Here is a 22,752-nt window from a genome sequence, read left to right on the forward strand (position 1 = left end):
CTCCCATAATGCATATGCTCTCGCTGAGATTTGTTCAACATTTGGAGGATGACCAGGCACTTTCAGCACTGGAACAGACTGCACGCATGATCCGCAGGATGTCTGCGTATTAGGGCTGCACTGTATATCATTAGTTAGTCATCAGTGCGTTATTATTGTTATTATTAGTGCATTTCTCGTGCAGTGATTATATCACAGAAGACTGCAGTAGGCCAGCGAGCACTGGTCAGAGGAGCATTGGGTAGTTTTGATGCATCAAGGTGTTCCTGTAATGTGAATAGTAAATTATTTTGCATAAAGCATGGTAAAGCTATCACCATGGCAACACTCCCATGGCTGCATGCTGCCATCAGTCGCATATCGATGATGTTTTTCCTTAATTAGTGTAAGCAGACTCTAGGAAAACATCTATGTTTGGCGTAGAACCCTGTTTTGATCCTCTATTAAACCACGGAACCAGAAACGATTCTTCTATGGCTCTATGTTTTTGCTTGAGTTGGAGCAGAAGTGTTGACCCTCTGAGGACCCCCTTTTGATTCCATTCCACCTCCATTTTCTCAGAGGTTTCTATAATGTCTCTGCAGCCCTACCGTACTTTCTAGACATCCTGTTTCATATTGGAGGTCCTGTTAACCAGTAATAAACTGTCCCACAATAACATTTGAAGTGTCAGTCCATCAAGCTTTTCATTACGGACCGCTCAGAGGATAATTCGCCCGGCGCAGTGTCCTAAGGGTCACCTTTTCAATCTCAGGGCCAGCAGAGAGTTTGTGGAAAGTCCTGGGCTGAACAGTCGAGTGCATACTCATTAAAAGTAGCCCCTGTAAACAGAGATAACGCAGGTCAAACAAAACGCCTGGCAGGGCAGTGAAATATGAAGACAGGGCGACGGTATAGTGAATAACAATGTCCATACTAATCTGCAGTGGATTAACTTCTTAATCGCGGAGAGTGAGTGAATATGTAAATCACCTCATTTACAGGCTGCGCCCTGCCTCCTGATTGGCTCTTATCAGGTCCAAAAACACCATGCATGCATAACAAGGCTCATAGGAGCAGATAATCCAGGGTTATTTCACCAGCTAGGTCTCGGGGGCCTTCCCTCCCGCTCAATCAGACCTTCTCAAGCAGGACACACACCCCCGATCCTCGTTAATTATTTGAGTGTATTTGGGTTCGATCATCGTGATAAGACTTGGCCATCGATGATAATTATATTAATGTTTTATAGACAACTTTTCCATTCTGTTACCAAGGAATATAAATAAAACAAAGCTGAAAACATAGCTGTAAATGAACAGCATTGTTTCACAAAGACATGTGCTGTCCTTAAACTAATATATTTTTAATCTTAATTTACAAAACAGTAAAGCTTGTGTTGCTCGTGTTCTCTGAAACGCTTCCGTAATCAGATTCTGTAGTTTTGGAGCTCTACAGGAAGACGACATTCTCCCATTTAAGCTATAAGTGGTCTCAGGAGATACAGTGATCCTTACCTAAGGGCTCTACATCAACACTTCTATCATTGAAATCAGTGTGGAAATCAGTGTGTTGTTTGCAATTATACATTTCCACCAGATAGGGCTCCAAATCTGCAAAATTTAGTGCAGCTTTAACAGGGAATTTAAATGGCTATAATAACTCTTTTATGCTTAAGAATTCGAATATCTAATAGCTTATAACGCAAAAAGAATTCACCAAAGTAAACACAGCTTTAAAAAAATCATATATCCTTCTTATTTATGCATTTATTCTGCACTTTTAATGATCCATTTGTTCTAAAAGTCCTACCCAATCTTTTCTCCACTCCTCCACCAGTTCACTCATGTACAAACACGTTAAACCTCACATGTATTAGCATGTAGCATGTGTGAAGGAGCTTGTAGATAAGTGTGTGTGACTCTCCTGTAATCGCACGGCCGCACATCAATTACTAGTACATCATTACCACAAGTCGTGAGCTTCCATCTTCCCGTCCTCCAGAGCATCTCTTTATTCCTAAGCCTTTCACGGCATGTTCATATACGTCCACACACGAGTAACGGCTTGTTCCAGCCAGCGTCAGTTTGTCCTGCAGGCTGCTGTAGTCTGTCTCATTCTAGAAAGTGTAATGATTGACGCTACTTGGAGGAAGCCTTTACAGATGTGCATGGACAGTCATGTCACTTGTTGTGAAAGGCTTATGGAGGAGTCATGTCGCCTTATGAGGAGTACGATGGTGGTTTTCTTCTGTGGCTTCATCTCAGTGTCATTTTAAGATACTTTTCCAAGTCATCTCCCTCTGTTTTCTTCTGTTTCTGAGCTGCTCCTATTGATTTGTATGGGGAGGGGGTGGGGCAGGGCCATGTTTATGCAAAAAAATAAAATAAAAAATAGAGGCAGATGCATTGTTTTCACCAGTTTAATGTTCTTTTGTCCTGTTTCCACAGTTACGGACGAGTTTATGCTGCCGACCCCTACAACCACGCACTTGCTCCAGCAGCCACATACAGCGTTGGTGCCATGGTAAGAAAACAATCCCTTTTTTCTCTTTTCTCTTTGCTCTGTCTTGCATTCAGTCTGTTTCTCTTCCTCTGGTTTATACTTTTGCACTCCCTGTGCGCAGACCACTGCTTTTTAGGGACACTAATATACAAAAATAATCTAATATTCAAGAATAATGACCTTTTTTTTTTAGAATTATGTTGTAATTCTGTAACTATCTGTGAATAAAATCCAAAAATAAAATTTGTTTTGTTTTGTTTTTCCTGGACATTTTGCCACTGCTCAAATTATAATGTTTGTGATTGTTTTAACCATGTCCCTAAAAGGCCTCCATACTGTGGTCAGGCTGTTTGCTTTTCTCTTTTCTTTTCTGTTCTCTCCTCCTCTCCTCCTCTCTTTCTTGGCGCATGTTTTGAGCTCGGCTGACGTCTCCGCGGTTAAACGTAATTGAATTTGTCTCTTGTGCTAACGGCAGCTGAAATGCCACATTAATCCTCCCAGTAAACGTGATGAATGTCTTCATTCGGTGCAGTGCAGTGTGTGTTAGTTATTATTTTTCTAATTTGGTGAATATCACCTCGCAGAGCGCTCCCCTTAATGGAATAATTAGTCATTTTGATAATTAAATCCATCACCTAAGTGATGCTGGAGCAACAGCTAAAAGTGGGAGAGGGAGAGGGAGAGGGAGAGGGAGAGAGAGAGAGAGAGAGAGAGAGAGAGAGAGAGAGAGCAAGGGAGGAGAGAAAGGAGAAGAGGGGGAAATGATCAAGAAAATATATTATAAAGCAAAAGTTTGGAAACGCATTCAAAGGAAAAGAACAAGCAAGAATTGAATGGAGCAGTGGAGTAGTTTGGACACCTTTCCTTTGGAGAAAAGGAGGAGAGAAAGGTAAACATTAACTCTGTTAAAACAGAAGAGTGTAGTGCACTTCCGCCCATAAAAACCACAGCAAGTTATTAAACCACATGCACACAAACTGAGAATGCTGTACCTCGCCATTCTGTGATTCCATCCTGATGCATGACGCCATCAACAAACATGAAACGCACAATGGATGCTGTGCCTTGTGTTCTTCAACCCTTAGAATCACATCGTTATATAATAGTCACTACTAATAATTAGTTCATGAATCTGTACTTACTCATGAACCTACAACAGATCAGAGGAGCAGGTAAGAACTAGAAGTAAATATTAAAAGAAAGAAGAAACCTTCTTCATTTTCTATAAAGACTGATGTACATTTGGAACATTTCTATTGGTCCGTTCATCACGAATTTTTACACAATACAAAGGACAACTTTTGTGTTCAAACTAAACATTGACAAAAATGGAGGTAACAGTTTTCCTTTGGAGAGCAATGATACAGAAAAAAAGTAAGATTATTATGAAAATGATCATGTACTGTTTTTACGCCTTGCATAATAAACAGGCAATGCTCTGCAGAGTGGGCCCACATATGGGGATAGCAACTTTAAAAATACATCCAGGACAGCAGTAGTCAGTGTAACACTGGTGACGTCGTGAAAACGATGGACTGCACCTTTAAAAGCTAAGCACCACTTAATGGAGCTCCATGAATATTCCACATTATTGTAGTTACTGACAGATATAAGTATGAATTAAAATGAAAATAGCAGCTTAATTTGCTTTAAAACTGACAATTTTATTAAATTGACGGAAAAACCCGAGCTCTCTACGGAAATTCTCGAACGCAACCATGACGTCACTGGTGGACAACAGCCGAACAACGCCGCGGTAAAACACCGTTATGACCGACTGTTATGACAGTATCCAGCTAAATAACCAACATTATTCATGACAATAGCCTAGCAATAAGCTAAACTCAAATGTAGAGGTACCGTTATTCTTGTAAATGTGATCGAAGTCGAACTCGAATTCATCCGACACTATAAACCTCCGTAATGCAGCTACGTAGCCGAGTATAATCTGAGACACCGAGTTTAGCGAGTCAAGCTAACGTTAACTAACACCAACTAAAGCAGGCGAAGTGAGTGTCCTTACCCTGTTTACCTCCATGTTACAGAGGCTCTTGAACACCTTTCGTTGGTGTCCTTACATGCCCATATTGTTGGAAAAGCGCCAGTGAAATGAGCTACAGATAACGGAGTGAGCGGAGGGTCCTTTCCAAAGTGCCCGTTTAAAGTGGACAGATTTAGTCCATTTTCTGGATATTTTGGGATCTTTCGGCCATTTGTTCACAGATGTCCCACTGTACATTGAATGATTGCAGCCAAAAACAACACACCTTTTCCTCATTTTGCATTAAATTAAGTGCAGCTTCTAGAGTTGTTGTCCACCATCTACGTCACAGGCAAGACGCCTATTAGAGTTTCCCAACACCGTTGGGGGGGGGGGGTAACGGTCTTTTAAACCTTATTCCTTCAATTAGTAAGAAATAACATGTTTTCTGACTATCAATAAACACGTTAGGAACTCAAACTCCACTGTATTTATTTGACACTAACTGTAGTTCTAAGGGTTGGAAGCTGTCTGTTGTGTGTTCTCACCTCGTTCACTCGTTCTGCTTTGTTTTCTTTAAGAAGCTAAAGCGTGTTTCCAGTGGCATGCGGTGTGTTGGTGTGCTTGCTGCATGAGGAAGGTGACTGGCCCCTTCTCCGAGGGTAACGTACACCGAATAACGCGGATGCTGGCGTTTGTGGCCGGAGCCAGGGGTTTATTAAAATTGTGCGCGTCCCGATACTTTTGTTTCCGCAGAATGCTTTCGCTCCTCTCACTGACGCCAAGACCAGGAGTCACGCCGATGACGTGGGGCTCGTCCTTTCTTCTTTACAGGCTAGTATATACCGCGGGGGATACAGTCGTTTCGCTCCGTACTGAGAAAATAAACAACAACAAACAACAACAACAACAACAAACAACAACTAATGAGAATCTTCCTGTGGGGGTGAAGAGAGTGTGAGGGAGAGAGAGGGAGAGGGAGAGAGTAATTCCGAGGCCTGGGTTTTGCAATACATGCAGTAGTGCATCATTTTGGCATCTCTTTAACAGAGAGAAAAAGAGAGTGAGTGAGAGAGGACACAAAAAATGGATATTTTTCATCTTATACCTCAGATATTTTGTGCTGTGTATTTTAATATTGTGGGTTTTTAATTTCTAAAGATTTAACCTAGATCGTTGGCTGTAGAGGTTTTCTCCGTGGTGAATCTAGAGAGCTGCTAGATTTTAAAAACGAAAACAAAAAAAAGAATTAAAAATAATAATAAAAACACTTATTAAAAGGTTATGAATTGTTAGGGCTTTATCCTAATGTACAAATGAATTATGTATATGATAAATATAAAGTCCTTCGGGGGTTATATCATATCATATTTTGTAAGAGTGTAAGTGACTACAGTATTCGAGTGGTCTTCTGTTTTATTTCTGATTTTCTTTGGGGTTTTTATGCTATGTTTTGGTGGTTTTCAATGATTTCCTGGGCGTTTTTTGGGGTGGTTGGTGGTTTCCCTGACGGAGAACGAGAACGATGTCGAGGGAAGTAGGTGAACGCCGAGGTCCTGGGCCGTGGAGACGGTCCCCCGAGGAAAGCCAGAGCTCTGAGCCTGGTGCGAAAGAAAGGGAAGAAACCACTGATCATTTCCTCTGTCTGACATCAGTCTTCACTTAAAGCCAAAGTTTACGTTTCTGGGATATCGTACGTGTTCGGGATTTACTTAGCGGCTCTTAAAAACACAGATACTTCACCACGACTGTATTTGACGGTTCTCCTGTTATCTAGAACATAGGTCAGACCCTTCACCTAAAGCTGACGCCAACCACAAAGATGTTCTTTTTATATTTACGGTACTTCCAGTATACTGATTGATATAATTGCTGACTTTTATATTACAGAAGAGATAAATAACTGAAATAAAATAAAATGAAATAAAAAATACAATAAAAAAAAAAAGCATTTAAAAAAATATATAAAAATGCGGCGAAAGTATCGCCGTTTCTATTTTTTTGTTTTTTTGTTTTGTTTGTTTTTTTTCTTTCTTTGATTTTTTTCCGTACTGAAAACTTAATTCAAATGATTATTTGTACTGGATGAAAGTGACAATTAAAAAAATAAAATGAAATAAAAAAGGAATAATAACGATAATAATGATGATAATAATAAACCAACAGTGTATTAAAAATTTGATCTGTTCAGTGGAAATGTTCTCTTATACGGAAAAATACACAGCTGTGTAATGTTTTAGATTTAGTGTGGTAGAACCAACTGTTAGAGAAAGGTGTCTCATTTTTTATGGAAATCATACTCTCGAGATTTATATCAACACTTTACAAGTAATGCAATCATTCTGTAGATATGATCATAGTATTTTTGTCGACTGTACTATTTTGCACACACACGAGAACCTGCGTTTTGGTTTGTTTGTGTTGGTTTTTATCACTTCTCGGCTCCTGAGACACGGATTGACATTGACGACATTGTCTTTTTTGCCTTGTTTTGTATTATTATGTTTCTTTGTTTGTTTTTTTTCGCTAGTTTTCTGGGTTTTTTTGTATCATTTTTAACGTGACATCCTTTGTAATTGTTATTTTCTAGAAACACAGCCTTTACACTTTGAAACTGTTTGATTATTCTGGAGAAAACTGAGAACTATAGGACTTGTGAAAAAGATATCTATATGTAAATATGAATAATGATAAAGTGCTACACACAGCTTTGGGCTGTGCATTCGCGAAGAACTTCCCTTCCATGTTGTTTACAGTAAAAAGAAACCTGCTTAGAGGTGTTTGTCACATATCTCATTTCCTTATTTCTTGGGTTCTGTTCTGTTGGGTTTATTTGTATTTATAAAAAAGGTTAAAACACAATAAAATATGACAAAAACAAAGCAGCGTAAAGATTTATCCAGCTGCTAAAGATATCCTCTTGTGTACTGTGTGTCCGATCACACAACTGGGCAAAAATATCGTATCCACTGCTGTAACTCTGCTATACTTTCTGCTTCCAGTAGGTGTTGTGAACAGGCCTTCTCCTTGTCATTGTATGTGCATGCACTATGATCCGCATAACAGTAACCATCAATAAAGTTTCTCAAGATAAGGAGACGTTGTGGAGGCCTGGTTCTTCTCGCCCTGGTTCCTCTCCTCTGCTTTTCTTATGAACTGCTCTACGCTGGCGAATGGCTCACGTTTCTCGGTTGACTGAGTGTTTGTTTTTGTTTTAAATTGTGTCTCAAAGCTTCTGCTGCTCTGGGAAAGCTACACACTGGAACATTTCTGTGAGGTTTTGATTGCCATCAGTGTCCACAAGAGCAAAAGCAATCGCAAAGAAAAATAATAATAATTAAATAAATACATTTTAACAGACAAATGAACACAAAATGAACATGAACCCAAACATCTGCTGCTATTGAGATTGTCCAGTTTGCTCCGCTGCTGCTGTTCTAACTTTAAGGGTGAATCCCATTTCTTATTCTTACCCCTACCCCTTGTTTTCGAGTGCCGTACTTGGGAAGGAGTTACAGGACTGGTCTTAAATCTTCTCCTACAAAACAGAACAACCCTTCAAGAGCCTGAAACGTCATCAGAACACAAACAAAGAAAGGTAGATGTGCATCTGTCTGCAGTGATATCAGAGGAGCCCAGCTGGACATTTAAGGCATCAAACCACTTCAGAGGTGTTCAACAATAACATATTATCACCCACTTCTAACTCTTCTGTGACATGAAGCCGAATTCAGCTCCTTATTCCACAGCTTTTTTTCTGCCTTAAGTGCCATCAGGCACTAGAATGTAATTGATTCACCAGTTGAGGTGGGACTGGAAATTAACTAGCTACCTACTGAGACATTGGCGTACTACTAGTGATGTTTTATGCTTGTTATGAAGAGAAGGGTTGTAATATATTAAAACTACATTAAACTAAGTTAAGGCACGGTGGTGCAGCAGGTAGTGTCTCAGTCACACAGCTGCAGGGTCCTGGAGGTTGTGGGTTCAAGTCTTTCTCCGGGTGACTGTGAGGAGTGTGGTGTGTTCTCTCTGTGTCTGAGTGGGTTTCCTCTGGGTGAATGAGTGTGAGGAGTGTGGTGTGTTCTCCCTGTGTCTGCGTGGCTTTCCTCCGGGTGACTGTCTGTGAGGAGTCTGGTGTGTTCTCCCTGTGTCTGCGTGGGTTTCCTCCGGGTGACTGTCTGTGAGGAGTGTGGTGTGTTCTCCCTGTGTCTGCGTGGGTTTCCTCCGGGTGACTGTCTGTGAGGAGTGTGGTGTGTTCTCCCTGTGTCTGCGTGGGTTTCCTCCGGGTGACTGTCTGTGAGGAGTGTGTTGTGTTCTCCCTGTGTCTGCGTGGGTTTCCTCCGGGTGACTGTCTGTGAGGAGTGTGGTGAGCTCTCCCCGTGTCTGCGTGGGTTTCCTCCGGGTGACCGTCTGTGAGGAGTGTGGTGCCGTGTCTGCGTGGGTTTCCTCCGGGTGACCGTCTGTGAGGAGTGTGGTGTGTTCTCTCTGTGTCTGCGTGGGTTTCCTCCGGGTGACTGTCTGTGAGGAGTGTGGTGTGTTCTCCCTGTGTCTGCGTGGGTTTCCTCCGGGTGACTGTCTGTGAGGAGTGTGGTGTGTTCTCTCTGTGTCTGCGTGGGTTTCCTCCGGGTGACTGTCTGTGAGGAGTGTGGTGTGTTCTCCCTGTGTCTGCGTGGGTTTCCTCCGGGTGACTGTCTGTGAGGAGTGTGGTGTGTTCTCTCTGTGTCTGCGTGGGTTTCCTCCGGGTGACTGTCTGTGAGGAGTGTGGTGTGTTCTCCCTGTGTCTGCGTGGGTTTCCTCCGGGTGACTGTCTGTGAGGAGTGTGTTGTGTTCTCCCTGTGTCTGCGTGGGTTTCCTCCGGGTGACTGTCTGTGAGGAGTGTGGTGTGTTCTCCCTGTGTCTGCGTGGGTTTCCTCCGGGTGACTGTCTGTGAGGAGTGTGGTGTGTTCTCCCCGTGTCTGCATGGGTTTCCTCCGGGTGACCGTCTGTGAGGAGTGTGGTGTGTTCTCCCTGTGTCTGCGTGGGCTTGATGAACGTGTGAGTGTGTGTTTCACCCAGTGAAGGACTGGTGCCCCCTCCAGGGTGTATTCGTGCCTTGCGCCCAATGATTCTGTGTAGGCTCTAGACCCACCGCGACCCTGAACTGGATAAGCGGTTTCAGACAATGAATGAATGATAAACTAAGTTAATACAATTTAACATAAAGTTAATAAACACAAATATAATGAAAAATGAAACACGTAGTTTTTAAAGAAGAGAATATACTGATATTTGTGGGTTTATGGCAAAACAAGAACTGAGACCCCCTACCCCCACAAAACTGGGACATGGGATTCATCCGGATTTGGAATGTTGTTAATAGTGGTGTCGAGAAACAAATACGCCAACATCAGTTATCTTTTGTTTTATAACGTAGTAAATGTTCAGAGTTTGTTTCCAGGGTCGCAGTATGAATCTGTGGAGCACAGGAGCGTTAGTGAGGTCAGCTACTGGTGTTTCATGATTGGTTCTGGATCATAGACACCACTAAAACATCTCCCGAATGTACTGAACGATGGTCCATCACTGCAGAGAACAACACAGACCAGGGCTGGGGGCTTATACCCCTCTCTCTGAATCTTGGCATTGGCATGTTTACTGTAGGTTCATGTACGGCTGCTATAACTCTGCATGAATACTTTCTGCCTCCAGTAGGTGTTATGACCATGCCTTCTCCTCATCACAGTATGTGCATGATCCACATAACAGTAACCATCAATAAAGTTTCTCAAGATAAGGAGACGCTGTGGAGGCCTGGTTCTCTTTGCCCTCGTTCCTCTCCTCTGCTTTTCCCATAAATTGCTCTACGTTGGCGAATGGCTCACGTTTCCCAGTTGATGGAGTGCGTTTCTCCTTCTGATTTGATTTCCCTGAGTTAAATTGTGTTTTAAAGGCACGAGGCAAAGGGGAAAGCGATCATCTCGGAGGAGCCGCGGTAAAATTGATGCCTCCAGGAGCTCGGAGCTCATCCCTCAGGTTCAAACGCTCTTCCTCCACACCGAAGGAAGTGGAGGCGAGAAGAAAACCCCACAATCTGATAAAGTTCCAGCACACAGAGGTTATGAAACATATCTCCAGCCCAGATACAGCTGGAGACGGGGGAAGCTCATAAAAACAGCCGTCTGATGGGAGGGATGTGATTTCTGCTTCTGTTTTTTTCAGGGCCTACATAGTGAGTTTTTCTTTGTAACGTCTGTGAAATGTATTGTCTCAAAGGCTGTGAGGATGTGTCCAGTTTAAGGGAAATTCATTCCCTTTATCATTTATCCAATGAGTTTACACTTCTGCGTGATTTAATTACTGAGATATTAAAAAACCGCTGACACAGATTTCTTTACAGTGATTTTGATAGGAACCAGGCATCAGTTGCAGCATTTTAGTTTCACTTCACAGCCACCTGCAAATGATAAGCATCTCCTGAGGTTTTTGTGTGCGGTGTTAATTTACCACAATAATAAACCTGGAAAAAATACTACTTTGCCTCACAACACTATGCATGTACCTCTCCGCCCAAAAAAAGGGTCCTGGGTGGGAACCTCCCCTTGGATCATTGTCTGTGAGGAGTGTGGTGTGTTCTCCCTGTGTCTGCGTGGGTTTCCTCCGGGTGACTGTCTGTGAGGAGTGTGGTGTGTTCTCCCTGTGTCTGCGTGGGTTTCCTCCGGGTGACTGTCTGTGAGGAGTGTGGTGTGTTCTCCCTGTGTCTGCGTGGGTTTCCTCCGGGTGACTGTCTGTGAGGAGTGTGGTGTGTTCTCCCTGTGTCTGCGTGGGTTTCCTCCGGGTGACTGTCTGTGAGGAGTGTGGTGTGTTCTCCCTGTGTCTGTGTGGGTTTCCTCCAGGTGACTGTCTGTGAGGAGTGTGGTGTGTTCTCTCTGTGTCTGCGTGGGTTTCCTCCGGGTGACTGTCTGTGAGGAGTCTGGTGTGTTCTCCCTGTGTCTGCGTGGGTTTCCTCCGGGTGACTGTCTGTGAGGAGTGTGGTGTGTTCTCCCTGTGTCTGCGTGGGTTTCCTCCGGGTGACTGTCTGTGAGGAGTGTGGTGTGTTCTCCCTGTGTCTGCGTGGGTTTCCTCCGGGTGACTGTGTGTGAGGAGTGTGGTGTGTTCTCCCTGTGTCTGCGTGGGTTTCCTCCGGGTGACTGTCTGTGAGGAGTGTGGTGTGTTCTCTCTGTGTCTGCGTGGGTTTCCTCCGGGTGACTGTCTGTGAGGAGTGTGGTGTTTTCTCCCTGTGTCTGCGTGGGTTTCCTCCGGGTGACTGTGTGTGAGGAGTGTGGTGTGTTCTCCCTGTGTCTGCGTGGGTTTCCTCCGGGTGACTGTGTGTGAGGAGTGTGGTGTGTTCTCCCTGTGTCTGCGTGGGTTTCCTCCGGGTGACTGTCTGTGAGGAGTGTGGTGTGTTCTCTCTGTGTCTGCGTGGGTTTCCTCCGGGTGACTGTCTGTGAGGAGTGTGGTGTGTTCTCCCTGTGTCTACACGGGTTTCCTCTGGGTGATCCGGTTCCCCCCCATATTACAAACACACACTGGTATTGTCCATAGGTGTGGTGTGTGTGTGCCTGAGTGAGTGTGTAAAATTGTCCACAGTTGGCATTCACATGTTGGCAGTGTGTCCACCTTAAAGTAGCTGGGCATCTGGACACTGAAGGACATGAAGGAGATGAAGAAAGAAAGGAAGGACACATCGTTCTTCCCTCGTAGTTCTAAAGAACAGGTATCGCGCTCATATCATGAAGGTGTGTGGAACTTCATAAATTACGTGCCCAGTGGATCGTCGTAAAGCGAAGGAAAAGACGGACGACCTCACATTCTCCATTTGATCAGCGTAATTAGAAAAACTTAGCCAGCGGTTACACGGAAAGATAAGCAATATAAATGTTTAACTGTGATGAAGGAGTCACATTATGCTAGGTAATTACAACTCAGCTTCACAGAAATGGGTGATCAATAATTAACGCATCTCGGGTCACATGTCAGGGACATCATTTAAAATTGGTTATTAATTCCCTGATATAAAAGGATGGGAAAAGAAGTCTTTTCTCTGTGGATTCTAGAGCCCAGGTCCATTGGGAGATGCTCATTCTTCTGTTAATTCTCTCCTCGTTTTCCTTGTCTCTTCTTCCACGATGTAAAAAGAGCCCTTCTCTCTCTTACAAAGTGAATTCATCTTAAAGCTTGTTGACTCCTTTATGGTTTAATTCTGAGATTATTGTAAAAATAAAGAGTGTGAGTATTTTAAAGCTAGTATTGTATTATTGAAGATCAAGATGATGCCCTCTGATGGACTGGTGTGTTCCTGCCTTGTGCCCTATGAGTCCAGGTCTACTCCCGACCCACCGCAGCCCTGAACAGGATGAAGGGGTTACAGAAGATGAATGAATGAATGTACGCTAATTCAACCTGTTTTTGGATTATTTCGGTATTACGGTGTGTCTGATCATATTGGCCCATCATTTGACAAATAACACTAACACTCTGGCTACAGTGCCCCCGGTCGAGGGGTTGGGGGGTGCAGTATCGGGCAGTGAAGGGTCCGTTCTTGAAGTTGGGATGTTGGGAGCAAGAGAAATGGTCAGCGTAAAGATCTGAGCCACTTTGACAAGGGCCACTTTTTGATGTTCGTAACGCTTATGTCAGATTCTCTCTGATACTCAGGTCTTGTGGCGTGGTCCCAATGTGCAGTGGTCAGCATCAATCAAAAGCGGTTCAAAGAAGAACAACCGGTGAACCCGAGACACAATCAGGGCTGCCTGAGGGTAACCGATGATCGACGAGCAAGTGAAGGCCCATTCGGATCGCTAGCAAAGCTACCGCAGCACACACTGCTGAAAGAGTTAATGCAGCTCTGATAGAAAGGGAGTAGAACACACAGGTGAGCTTAGCTTGGGTGCGAAGAACATACTCCTCTCGTACTCACTCATGTTTAAGCACTGCGCCACAAGGGGGTGCTCTTGTGTTTTTCATTGGTGACACTTTGTGTCGTTGTCTAATAACGTCCGTGAAACACAATCAAAGTCTATCACTGTAACGTCATCAGAAGATATTTTAGGAAGCAGAGTCCATGTCCGGGGGACGGTAAAGAAGGGGTCTGCATGAGGCAGAGAGGCAGAAGTTGATCGTCTCTCCATCGCATCTGTTCTGCTCCAGTTTCTCCGGCTGAGTCTCTGATAATGGACTCCTTTCAGAAGACATTAGGAGCAGGTCTTTAAACAAACGGGGGAACGTCTTCCTCTACTTCCTCTTTCTTAGTGTAGAAAATTACACTGTATTCAAGCTTCAACCTAATATTAATATATATTATTAATATTTCAAGGATACAATCATTATTAGGTCTTCATCTCATCCCCTACCCCTTCTCTTTCTCTTCCTACATTTCCCCTCTTCCTCTGTTCTTCCCCCCTTTCCCTTCATTCCTTTTTCTCATCGCTCTATTCCACTCTGGTCCGTCTCGGTACGTCTGCTCACTGAGCTTTTATTGCCGCTCATAGGAGACCAGACTCCTTTCTCTTTGACTGAAGAGAGACTATTAAAGCCGCATTACGTCTGAAATCAGTGCGACACAAAATGTAGCACAAACACGGCACACTGCAGAGACACCGCTGTAGAATAGGAGAATATTGTCGGGACATAAATAGCACTGTTTGTCCAGGTGTTTGGGAGCCTGAGAGTGACTGAGCACATCTGCTAGGCTCGAGTTAGAGTCCTGTGGCTCACTTCCCTGCAGCGGTTTGAGCTGTGTGTTTTACTGCTCTCTGGTCCAGGTTAAGAGCTCCGGTAATTGGTACATGCAGCTGACCCGAGTGGAAATGTTTAGGAAGAAACCCACCTGTGTTTAACGCACTGAGAGAATAAATTCAGACCCAATCATAACGTTTGTGGGCGGACTTGCTAATGTTGGCCTATAACCGTAATGGAGGAAATGAGATTATAATATCAGTGCTCGCTATTAAAGAGGCCAGATAATGCGCCTAGATTAACAGAATCACCAATCAAGAGCTCGGTGGCGTATCCTCCGGAGTCTGTTGATGTATTCCTAGCAGCGCTGCGTATAGGAAAGCAGAGAATTGCGTTATGAATCAGAGAGCTGGAAAAGTGCCGCGGAGACGGGATTTCATTCGCACTATTTACTATAATGCTCAGTTTGCCGTGTTAATAAGAGGCCAAGTGTTTTCCAGTGGGAGCTGCTTTACTGTACACAGCTCTGTTTAATATACTAACCGCCATAAGGAGCTTGTGATTGTGGGGAAGTTTACCTCGGAGATGCGCGCTTTATTCCGACACCGCTGCATTCGAGGGGAATATTCTCATCTCTGTTATGAAACTCCGCTTGTGTGATGAGATCCTGAGTGGGCGAGGGAAGCTTCGCAGCAGAGTGTAAATGTTGTGTGGTGTATTGTGTTCCACAGTTGAGATGGTAGAGGAAGCGTATGGTGTCTGCTGCAGTGTGTAGGTTACATGGGGACAGAAAAGTTTATTCTGTTTATACTGTAAGCCCAGTCGGTTCCAGGCGTGACGGGACATGGAGTTCACCTGAGGGGAGAGATAAAGCAGGTCTGCTTGAGGTTCTACAGGTTCTAGTGGACCAAGTTTCTGACTCTGCTGTTTTTGCTTTTTCATTAGGCAACTCTGGTACCTGGAACCGAGTCGAACTGGGACTAAACCATGGCGTGTAAATTTTGCAGAGCGCTGATTGTCCAGAGGACGCAGACTTCCTGCACTAACTTGCTGTCTGTGGAATCTCCAAGCCACAGTAGCGATCACGTTTGTTTTTAATCTCACAGCAGGTCGAAGCACTGCAAATGTCCCTTCAATTTATTTTTCGATGCAAGATTCCAACGAGAGCTGGACCGAGCAATTACACCACGAGTAAACAGTTAAGTTTAACGTTAGTGCCTCTGTTGTTGTGGTTTCCAATTAGAGACCTCTCCGGCTACATTTATGTGGTGTTGGAGTAGCAGTAGTGGCAAGTGCACCAGGTACCAAACATGAGTAGAGCCAAGTAGAGTCGAGTATTGTAGATGCCGTGCAGTGAAAATATCTTACATCTACATTAAGGCTTTCAGCAGATTGTAGATTTTTAATCATATTGTGTGTTCTCCCTGTGTCTGCGTGGGTTTCCTCCCACAGTCCAAAAACACGTTGGTAGGTGTCCGTAGGTGTGAGTGAATGTGTGAGTTTGTGTGTTGCCCTGTGAAGGACTGGTGCCCCCTCCAGGGTGTATTCCCGCCTTGCGCCCAATGATTCCAGCTAGGCTCTGGACCCACCGCGACCCTGAACTGGACAAGGGTTACAGATAATGAATGATATTATACACCCTTTTTCTACAAAAGGAACCGTGTTCTGGGTCTTAATGAATCATCTGTGACCTGTTTTGGTCCAAATACCACATGTATCAAACAACACAGCAATATTCTTACCCTGTTGAGAACGAGCCTCTACATAAACCAGACGGAAGGCACCCAGCAGTGAGGAGCGAGGAGCAGAAACGCTGGATTTGTAGTCATTTAAGCTTTCTTCTCTCTCTACTCTGTTCTCATTTTTCTGTTTTTACTCAATACACTTTTAAAAATGAAGGTGCTACAAAGGATTTTTTGAGCGATCTCGTGTTCGGTTCCATAAAGAACCGTATTTGTTTAAAGGATGCGTGACTGTGAACAACATTGTAAAGATTTAAAAGTCATCCCTCAGTCTTGACATTCTTTACCCATTTAAAAGTGTTAACAAAAGTGGTTCGTCTATGGCATCGCTCATAGAACCTCTTGTAGCACGTATCTTTAACAGCGTAATGTGAAGACGTGAGACAAAGCACAAATCTTAATCAAATCATGGTCTTGTTTCACAGTCTGTGGGTTGGTAGGCTCCAGATCCCCATATTAATGCACAATAATAATGTGATTTGTTTTTCATATCTCCCCTGGAGGTTGTGGGTTCGATTCCCGCTCCGGGTGACTGTCTGTGAGGAGTGTGGTGTGTTCTCTCTCTGTCTGTGTGGGTTTCCTCCGGGTGACTGTCTGTGAGGTGTGTGGTGTGTTCTCTCTGTGTCTGTGTGGGTTTCCTCCGGGTGACTGTCTGTGAGGAGTGTGGTGTGTTCTCTCTGTGTCTGCGTGGGTTTCCTCCGGGTGACTGTCTGTGAGGAGTGTGGTGTGTTCTCTCTGTGTCTGCGTGGGTTTCCTCCGGGTGACTGTCTGTGAGGAGTGTGGTGTGTTCTCTCTGTGTCTGTGTGGGTTTCCTCCGGGTGACTGTCTGTGAGGAGTGTGGTGTGTTCTCTCTGTGTCTGTGTGGGTTTCCTCCGGGTGACTGTCTGTGAGGAGTGTGGTGTGTTCTCTCTGTGTCTGCGTGGGTTTCCTCCGGGTGACTGTCTGTGAGGAGTGTGGTGTGTTCTCTCTGTGTCTGCGTGGGTTTCCTCCGGATGACTGTCTGTGAGGCGTGTGGTGTGTTCTCTCTGTGTCTGCGTGGGTTTCCTCCGGGTGACTGTCTGTGAGGAGTGTGGTGTGTTCTCTCTGTGTCTGTGTGGGTTTCCTCCGGGTGACTGTCTGTGAGGAGTGTGGTGTGTTCTCTCTGTGTCTGTGTGGGTTTCCTCCGGGTGACTGTCTGTGAGGAGTGTGGTGTGTTCTCTCTGTGTCTGTGTGGGTTTCCTCCGGGTGACTGTCTGTGAGGAGTGTGGTGTGTTCTCTCTGTGTCTGCGTGGGTTTCCTCCGGGTGACTGTCTGTGAGGAGTGTGGTGTGTTCTCTCTGTGTCTGCGTGGGTTTCCTCCGGATGACTGTCTGTGAGGCGTGTGGTGTGTTCTCTCTGTGTCTGCGTGGGTTTCCTCCGGGTGACTGTCTGTGAGGAGTGTGGTGTGTTCTCTCTGTGTCTGCGTGGGTTTCCTCCGGATGACTGTCTGTGAGGAGTGTGGTGTGTTCTCTCTGTGTCTGCGTGGATTTCCTCCGGGTGACTGTCTGTGAGGAGTGTGGTGTGTTCTCTCTGTGTCTGTGTGTGTGTGTTGCCCTGTGAAGGACTGGCGCCCCCTCCAGGGTGTATTCCCGCCTTGCGCCCAATGATTCCAGGTAGGCTCTGGACCCACCGCGACCCTGAACTGGATAAGGGTTACAGATAATGAATGAATGAATCCCCCTTTAATGTTGATTGCATTAATGCTGTTTCAGTGGCAGATTGTTATCCTGTTTTTTCAGTTCACAAAACTTCTACTTTCTTTCCTTTCAGTAGTGAATGTAGTGGACTTTTAAGATACACACCTGGACATTTACAGTCTGTACCTTCAGTGAACAACACTTTTTTTTTGCCTGACAGTGTATGAGAAATTCTGCTGAAGCCTGTCCTTCCAACTGCAGTGCTTCACTGATTGAAGCCTGATCCACTGCAGTGGTCTCTAGATGTGATCAGACTCAGAAATGTGCTGCTGAACACTCTGCGCAGAGACGAGGGGAGCACATTAGGATTCTGATCTGTATCATTTGTTTCAGAGAATATACAACAGCACACACATCATCACGACGAGACGCTGAAATATAGAAACAGACCCCCACACCCACATTCACGGTGGGTTTAATTATTCCTGAGACATCCCAAAGTTAGTCGACCCCTCTGCTCATGATGCACACAGTTCCTATTGAACGTGACACTGCAGATTGTTGCCGACCAAGAGCCGGGTCTAAGAACCCCAGAACTGAGACGTGGAGCGTGGATATGATTTGAGATTCAGAACATATCGTGCCACTTGACACCGGTAATGTTTATACCATTAAATCCTCACAGAAATGTTCCAGTGTCTGGTGTAAAAGCCTTCTCAGAAAAGGAGACTGTTGCTGCAGCGAAAGAGGAACACCCTCCTGATTAATAATGAAGAGAGTGACAGGACGGTACGGATATTTGCATTGGTTTTAATGTTTCTCTGCACAGCACTCTCCTCAGATGCTAGAGAAACACAGCTGTCTCTCTGTGTGTGTGTGTGTGTGTGTGTGTGTGTGTGTGTGTGTGTGTGTGTGTGTGTGTGTGTGCGCGCATACAGCTGCAGTTCTTGCCGCAGTCTGCTCTGTGTTTGTATTATTTTTAGCAGCGGTGGTTGGAGTGCATTGCTTTTGCTGGAGTCTGTATTTTTGAGCGTGTTTTTGCAGGGATTTCCCAGGCAACCCCGCGCACCCTGCTCCACACTGCAGAGTCTCCTGGGCCCTTGAGCAGAGGAACAAGCTCCCATTCCTGATGTTTTACCTCCACCTGCTGGTGCAACAGGGTACATACAGTGACTATGTTCCAGTTGTGTGCTTCACTCTAAGATCACACAGTGATTACTACGTACTAGCCGTAGGTATGAGGTTCAGAAGAGTAGTTCACAAATTATTAGAGCCACGTACCATACAGTTTCTTAGTGACAGGGCGTGATGAACTGTTGCTATGACAATGCACATCATACCAAGCTGCAACTGTAACAGTGTCTGTCTTTGTTTTAAAGACTTAATGTCAAATATCTCCCTCCACACTACGTAGTGCACAGTGTAGGTCATAAATAACACTGGCGTGGATCAGCTGCTCTCGCATCATCCAGTTGGAAGCTGCACACTGGTCGCGGTGGAGGCGACTTCCTAATGTCCTAAGGTTGTACAGGTGAAACTATCTTCCTCTATTCCTTGGTGCTATGGGACAATACAAAGGATCGTGATTGGTTCAGAAGCTCTTCCAGTGAAGTTCAGAACGTCTTTAAAGGGTTCTCTGAAGGTTTGTATTGACTGATGTGATGAGCTGGAGGTCTCTCTGGTCTTGTCCCAGTAAACAGAGCAGGCAGTGTGTGTGTGTGTGTGTGTGTGTGTGTATAAGAGAGAAAAGAGAGAGAGAGAGGGGGGGCGGTATTTCAGTTGAGAATAAAATAGGAGAATCAGGGCAGCTCCACCCACTTCATTCCTTCATTTTTTTGACTGTATCAGTTTTCCCACGTTTCTCTTCCTTTCCCTTCTCTCTCTCTCTCTCTCTCTCTCTCTCTCTCTCTCTCACACACACACACACACACACACACACACACACACACATGCTCTCTCTCGATCTGTCTCCGCCATTTCCCTTGTGCTCCCCTTTAATATTTAATCAGCTCCACCTTGTGTGCAGTGCTAGTGTTGATGTTATGTTGCATGAGTAATGTGTGTGTGTGTGTGTGTTTACCTGGAATAACCAACCCTAACCCCATCATGTAAATCATAACAGAGGTGGTATAAAAGAGTGGTGTGAGCTACAGTTTTGTTGCAGTGGGTGACGTTCTCCTAATGGCACTAAAATGTGGATGAAAGAAATGTAACTGAGACTTTACAATGCACTATTGTAGTCTGTGTCTGCCATCTAGTGGACAACATTGTGCACTACAACAAAGTGCTCTCTATAGGCTGCAGTTTCTGAAGTGTTGTCTTATTACTGATCACCTGTCTAACTAAACTCCTGTCTTACTGATCACCTGTCTTACTCAGCTACAGAGTGTATCAGTCGGAGCAGAGACACAGGTCCACAGTGGGCCCTAACCCTGAGAACGGTTCATGAGTTTGTTCCCTCCACTCTTCTGAGGAGGGATTACAGTAGAAGGAATGAAGGAATATTTTTTATGAGGATTTGGTGACGTAAACTTTACAGAGGTCAGGTAAAGATGTTTTATATTGTTCATTGCTGCAGGGCTTTATACCTTTACAGCCAACACTTACCATTGAGTCTTTTGACCTTAAGCTCATGTGCAGCTGTTCCAGAGCATCCCCTTTCATTTTATGTATTAATATGATAACGGTGTTTCAGGACCTTCCCTATATTAAGGTGTATCTGTGACCAATACATTGGCTTCAGTGGAAATCAATCACAGAACTCAGGTGTTGTATTCAGTCCAAAATCAAGCACCTGTTTATGAAGTTTGCCTTAACAATGAGTCGTTCTAAAGAGCTAAAGAGTTAGATCATGGCACTGTAGTAGTGTGCCACCGCTGCAACAAGTCAGTTTGTGAAATAGCTTCCCCTCTAGATCCTCCATGATCAGGTTTGAGTGGTGTTATCGGAAAGCGTAAGCATGTGGGAACCACAGCCACTCGACTACAAAGTGGCAGACCATGTAAAGGAAAAGAGTGCCAAGACGCTCGATGCATAAAAGTCACCAAAGTCCTGCTGACTCAATAACTGCAGTGTTTCAAACCTGCTGTTAGTGCTGCAAAGTGTGGTCAAACTCCATATTAATGCCTGTGGGTTTAGAAAGGGATATCATAAAATCTCCAGTAGATGTAATGTGTAGTTTTTCCAAAGGTGTATTTCTCATATGAAGGTGGCGTTCTCGCTTTGCCCACTAGAGGGCAGACCTTCTCTGCTTTTAACAACTTCTCTGCTTTTCAAACTCAGGGAACATTAGGGGTTAATCAGAACCAATGCTGTTTCTGTTCAGGGAATAGCTCATGTTTTTGGCCTGAGGTACTGTGTACAGGTGTGTGTTTATAGCCGGCAGTGCATTTGATGTTGTTGATTATGTACAACCTGTATTTTACCTGTATTTTCAAACTTATATTGTACCAAGACACAGTGAGGTATAGTTTTAGAGCCAGGTGTGGGTTTATGACTGGGTTTATTACTGGCTTCATTGATGATTTAAAGGAGTTGAGTGTATCCCTTTACAACTGTGTGCTCTCTCTGCGCACAAACATGTCACTGCGAAATCAATACCCCTCTATCAGGTCATGAGAAGAGCAATCATAACATCGTTGGTTAAAGCAATCGGCCTTCATCACTGTCCTGAAACTATTGACTTCTCTTTGGACGCTCGCAGTAAAATCACCAGCGGGGTCAATCATTCTCGCGTGTGCTCCGGAGAAAATGGCCCGCTCTGTCTCTAAACACTCTGCCGTCAGACGGTGAGCTGGGCTCAGTCAAATGAAATTAGGCGGAGTTCTGAGGGTGAACCAGGATTGATTTTCTCTTTGGAGACAAAGGTGACATTTTCAGGGTTTTATCACATTCGCCGTCTGGAAACAAACAAAGAAACACAACGAAGGGATGTCGCAGTGTTTTATTCGCTCCACTGGCCTCACAGGGGCACATTGTACTTCTACAGTTACAGACTATAGACCAACTGTTGTTCAGTGTTTCTCAATGTTCAGGACCCCCACAGAGCAGGTGTGATGTGGTGGTGGATCATTCTCAGCGCTGCAGTGACACTGACGTGGTGGTGGCGTGTTAGTGTGTGTTGTACTGGTGTAGAGTGGATCAGACACAGCAGTGTTTACTGGAGTTTTTAAAGCTCTCAGTGTCACTACTGGAGTGAGAATAGTCCACCGACCAAAAACATCCAGCCGACGGCGTCTTGTGGGCGCCGTCCTACGTCCACGAATTAAGGACTAGAGGACGACCGACACAAACTCTGCAGCAACAGATGAGCTACTGTCTCTGGCTAAACACATGGTAGGCCAATGAGGGAGGAGTGTCTTACAGAGTGGACATCAAGTTGACAGTTTGGTGGACACCATTTTGGACAATATTCAGTGGACTCAACACTGCACCGAATAAAAGTAGTGTACAGCCCGTGTACAATAGTGTATTGTGGATACCCATAATTCACTGCATTGTTTGGTAAAAAAAAACAAAAAAAACACTTGCATAGAGTAGTGTCCAAAATCATTTACTACCCTCCTGAATTCATTGTCTGTAACCCTTATCCAGTTCAGGGTCGCGGTGGGTCCAGAGCCTACCTGGAATCATTGGGCGTAAGGTGGGAACACACCCTGGAGGGGGCGCCAGTCCTTCACAGGGCAACACACACACTCACACATTCACACCTACGGACACTTTTGAGTCGCCAATCCACCTACCAACGTGTGTTTTTGCCCTCCTGAATTCAGTTCCCTATACCTGTGCACTATATAGTGTGTAATGTAGGGAATACTGAATAGGGAGCCATTTCGGACACAGAAGATGTGCTTGTTTTCCCGTAGCCTTCCATTAAAATTCAATTAATATGTTTTTCTTAAACGTCTTCTTGTTTTTAAAGATGTCATAATGAACCAATTGACTTTAATGAATAACACTGGTGTATAGAGCAGTCATTAGCTACAATACGTTAAAGCTGTGAGTTCGGTATGAGTTTGAACAGCCGGAATAACTCCGCGCTGAATAATAACCTGGTAAACTCTTTAAAGATAATGAGTGCACTGTGAACAGAGCTTGAGCAGAGCGACAGTAATGATACCTTCTTGCAAGCAGCTTCAGTAGATCAGCAGTAATTCAGGAGGGAGGTATATTAGCCATCTGCTGAAAGTGTGTGT

At 44.5% G+C, this 22,752-nt stretch overlaps 1 protein-coding gene across 8 annotated transcripts in view; it reads left to right on the plus strand.

Annotated features, from left to right (window-relative positions):
- The window catches only part of rbfox1 (RNA binding fox-1 homolog 1), a 309,662-nt gene extending 301,967 nt beyond the window's left edge, over positions 1–7,695 (plus strand). For 6 of the 8 annotated variants that reach the window (XM_066641701.1, XM_066641703.1, XM_066641704.1 and 3 more), the window contains 2 exons: positions 2,430–2,505; positions 5,222–7,694. In XM_066641701.1, coding sequence (XP_066497798.1) covers positions 2,430–2,505; positions 5,222–5,344 — 199 coding nt within the window. In that variant the 3' untranslated portion in view covers positions 5,345–7,694. Of the gene's footprint in view, positions 1–2,429; positions 2,506–5,221 lie in introns of all 8 variants that reach the window. The other 2 variants (XM_066641700.1, XM_066641702.1) reach the window with 2 other exon arrangements.
- Positions 7,696–22,752: the final 15,057 nt, after the last annotated feature.

Source organism: Hoplias malabaricus, chromosome 13 (assembly GCF_029633855.1).
Source record: "Hoplias malabaricus isolate fHopMal1 chromosome 13, fHopMal1.hap1, whole genome shotgun sequence".
Lineage (NCBI taxonomy): Eukaryota > Metazoa > Chordata > Actinopteri > Characiformes > Erythrinidae > Hoplias > Hoplias malabaricus.